At 44.7% G+C, this 2,399-nt stretch overlaps 1 protein-coding gene across 1 annotated transcript in view; it reads left to right on the forward strand.

Moving 5' to 3' along the window:
• The first annotated feature begins 301 nt into the window (after positions 1–301).
• Positions 302–2,399, forward strand: part of LOC138960906 (uncharacterized) — a 3,729-nt gene continuing 1,631 nt past the window's right edge. The window contains exons 1-2 of the mRNA XM_070332540.1: positions 302–890; positions 2,364–2,399. The exon at positions 2,364–2,399 is cut by the window's right edge and continues 211 nt beyond it. Of these exons, the coding sequence (XP_070188641.1) occupies positions 466–890; positions 2,364–2,399 (461 nt within the window). The 5' untranslated portion in view covers positions 302–465. The remainder of the gene's footprint in view (positions 891–2,363) is intronic.

Here is a 2,399-nt window from a genome sequence, read left to right on the forward strand (position 1 = left end):
TCAACAACAAAAAATACCACTAGTGCAACAAGATGTGTGTGTTTTAACACAATAACAACAACAACAACAAACGAAACGACAGCAGCAAGATAAAGAACAGAGAACAATTGTATGCTATATTAACAGACGAATCAACACCACCAACACCATCAAAACCATCACCAACAGCAACAACCAGACAGGGAAAAGCTAGGGAACAACTGATCAACAATAACTGACAACAACAACAACAACAACAGACGACAAGGAGGAGGAGAGAGAGAGAGAGAGAGAGAGAGAGAGAGAGAGAGAGGAGGAGACAGAGAGAGAGAGAGAGAGAGAGAGAGAGAGAGAGAGAGAGAGAGAGAGAGAGAGAGAGAGAGAGAGACAACAGTGGATTGACTAATACTGCGTGTTGTAACGCCATCACCACCACCACCGACAACCTCAAAAACACCACCATCGTCACCGCTCGGTGTAACCACCATGCCAACGGCAAGTCAGTTTAAGATCCTCCGCAAGATGGGTTGCGATGGCAACGTGCAAGCAAGCCTGGGAGGAGCAGGTGGCACGGTTGGGGCCGTGACCACTAGAATCACCTCGGCACGCGCATTAGGTCTTCAGAGAGCTGCGGAGGTCGCCAACGAACCGATCTACGTTCCTCCTCTCCTGAACAAAGGCTTCTCCGATCTGAAGAAAGATAGCGACATGAAACGAGCTCGCGCCATGGAAGAAGCTCGGGAGAACGGCAATACCACGTTCTTCCCTGACATGGTGTCCATGGCAACGTTAGTCTCCAGAAACGAGGGGAAGCAAGAGTTGTCTGCCGACGACATCATGAAGCGTCTCGAGGAGATGGGCTGGAGGAAGGAAGGGGAGGCGCAACGCCTTGCCGAGGAGAAGAAGAAAAGGTTAGTGCTTGTTGCTGTGTTTTTGAAAGTCCCGTACGTCGGTCAAGGCGGGAAGATACACGTGGTTATGAGTGTGAATACGTCCCAAAACAAACAAGCAAAAGTAATGACCCAACCTGATTCTTCTTCTTCTTCGGTCATGGACTGAAAATTCCGAATACACTCGTGTGTTTTTTGCACGAGTGGGTTTTAACGTGTATGACCCTTTTTATCCCGCCATTTATAGTCAGGCATACGGCGATTTCGAGGGAAAACAATCAGTTTAACAAATATTCCCACATTTTAGCCGATGCGGTGAGTCGAGTGTTGTTTTGTTGTTGAAGGTAGGAAGATAAAAGTTGAAATGTTTGGGAATACGTCGGTCACAAGAAGACAATATCAAGATCTAGATTTGGCAACTTTTCAGCACGTGTACGGGTAACGTCATCAAATCTAGTTTTTACGTCACACGTTTGCCAAGATCTGCAGTCTTGGTGGGAGCAAAACAACGTATGATTTGGAACATTGGAGAAAAAAAAGTGAGTCACGGGTGACGCAATAACTACACGTACACGTTCAGGTCTTTGCTACACGTTCTATCATCTGGAACACTGTAATATTCTCAAATAAATATGCCCGCAGTAGGCCGAATGTGAGTTGCGGTTAGTTGCATTTTGATTTAGGACACGCAAAGCCATCTACAAGAATCAATTTGAAGTTGTCTTGGGTGTCCAAATTGAGGTAAGTTGTCGTATTGTTCTAAGTCCTCTACACCAGCCAAAGGAGGACACTGTCAGGGGATATGTGGGTTATACGTCGTGTCACGTTTTTCTAAGTCTATCAGGAAAGGCTAGAGGATACGTAGTACAATAAGTGAGAAAATAATTTGTCTGAGAAAAAAGTGGGTCAGTTTTGAGTCGTAAGGGTGATTTGGGAGAATCTGATTTTGCGTGTGTTCTTGTTTTTGGTTTTTCAGGTGGGCTACTGTGAATATTTTGTTTTAGTCCATGAGCATCATAACCTAAGAATCCATAACACGTAAAGTCTATTTCTTTCCTAGATTTTAGTCCTGGAGCTTTAAGGGAAAGCACAAGAACGTATTTAACTCCACTGTCCAGGAGCCTTTACCTGTCTACTCCAACGTGCCCACATCGCCACAAATATCATCTTCGTTGTCGTTATCGTCAACATCATCATCATCATCATCATCGTCATCGTCGTCTCTTCGTCATCATCATCCTCATTATTATCATCATCATCAGTTTCATCTTCAACATCAACAACAACGCTAACAACAACAACAGCAACAACAACAACAACAACAACAACAACGAAGATGCTCCTATGAGAACCTAGCATATAACCACGTCATGTCCCAAATAGACACTAGTTCTGGGGACAGAAAAACCAAGTTAGCATAGCAGCTCCTTCGAGATGCCTCCTCTTCCTCCTTCTCCACAGTATCACTAACCATCCTAATTCTCTCTCCCCTAGAGACGAAGAAAGACGAGGACAGGAAGAAGAAGAAGC

Source organism: Littorina saxatilis, linkage group LG3, assembly GCF_037325665.1.
Source record: "Littorina saxatilis isolate snail1 linkage group LG3, US_GU_Lsax_2.0, whole genome shotgun sequence".
In the NCBI taxonomy this organism is placed as follows: Eukaryota; Metazoa; Mollusca; class Gastropoda; order Littorinimorpha; family Littorinidae; genus Littorina; species Littorina saxatilis.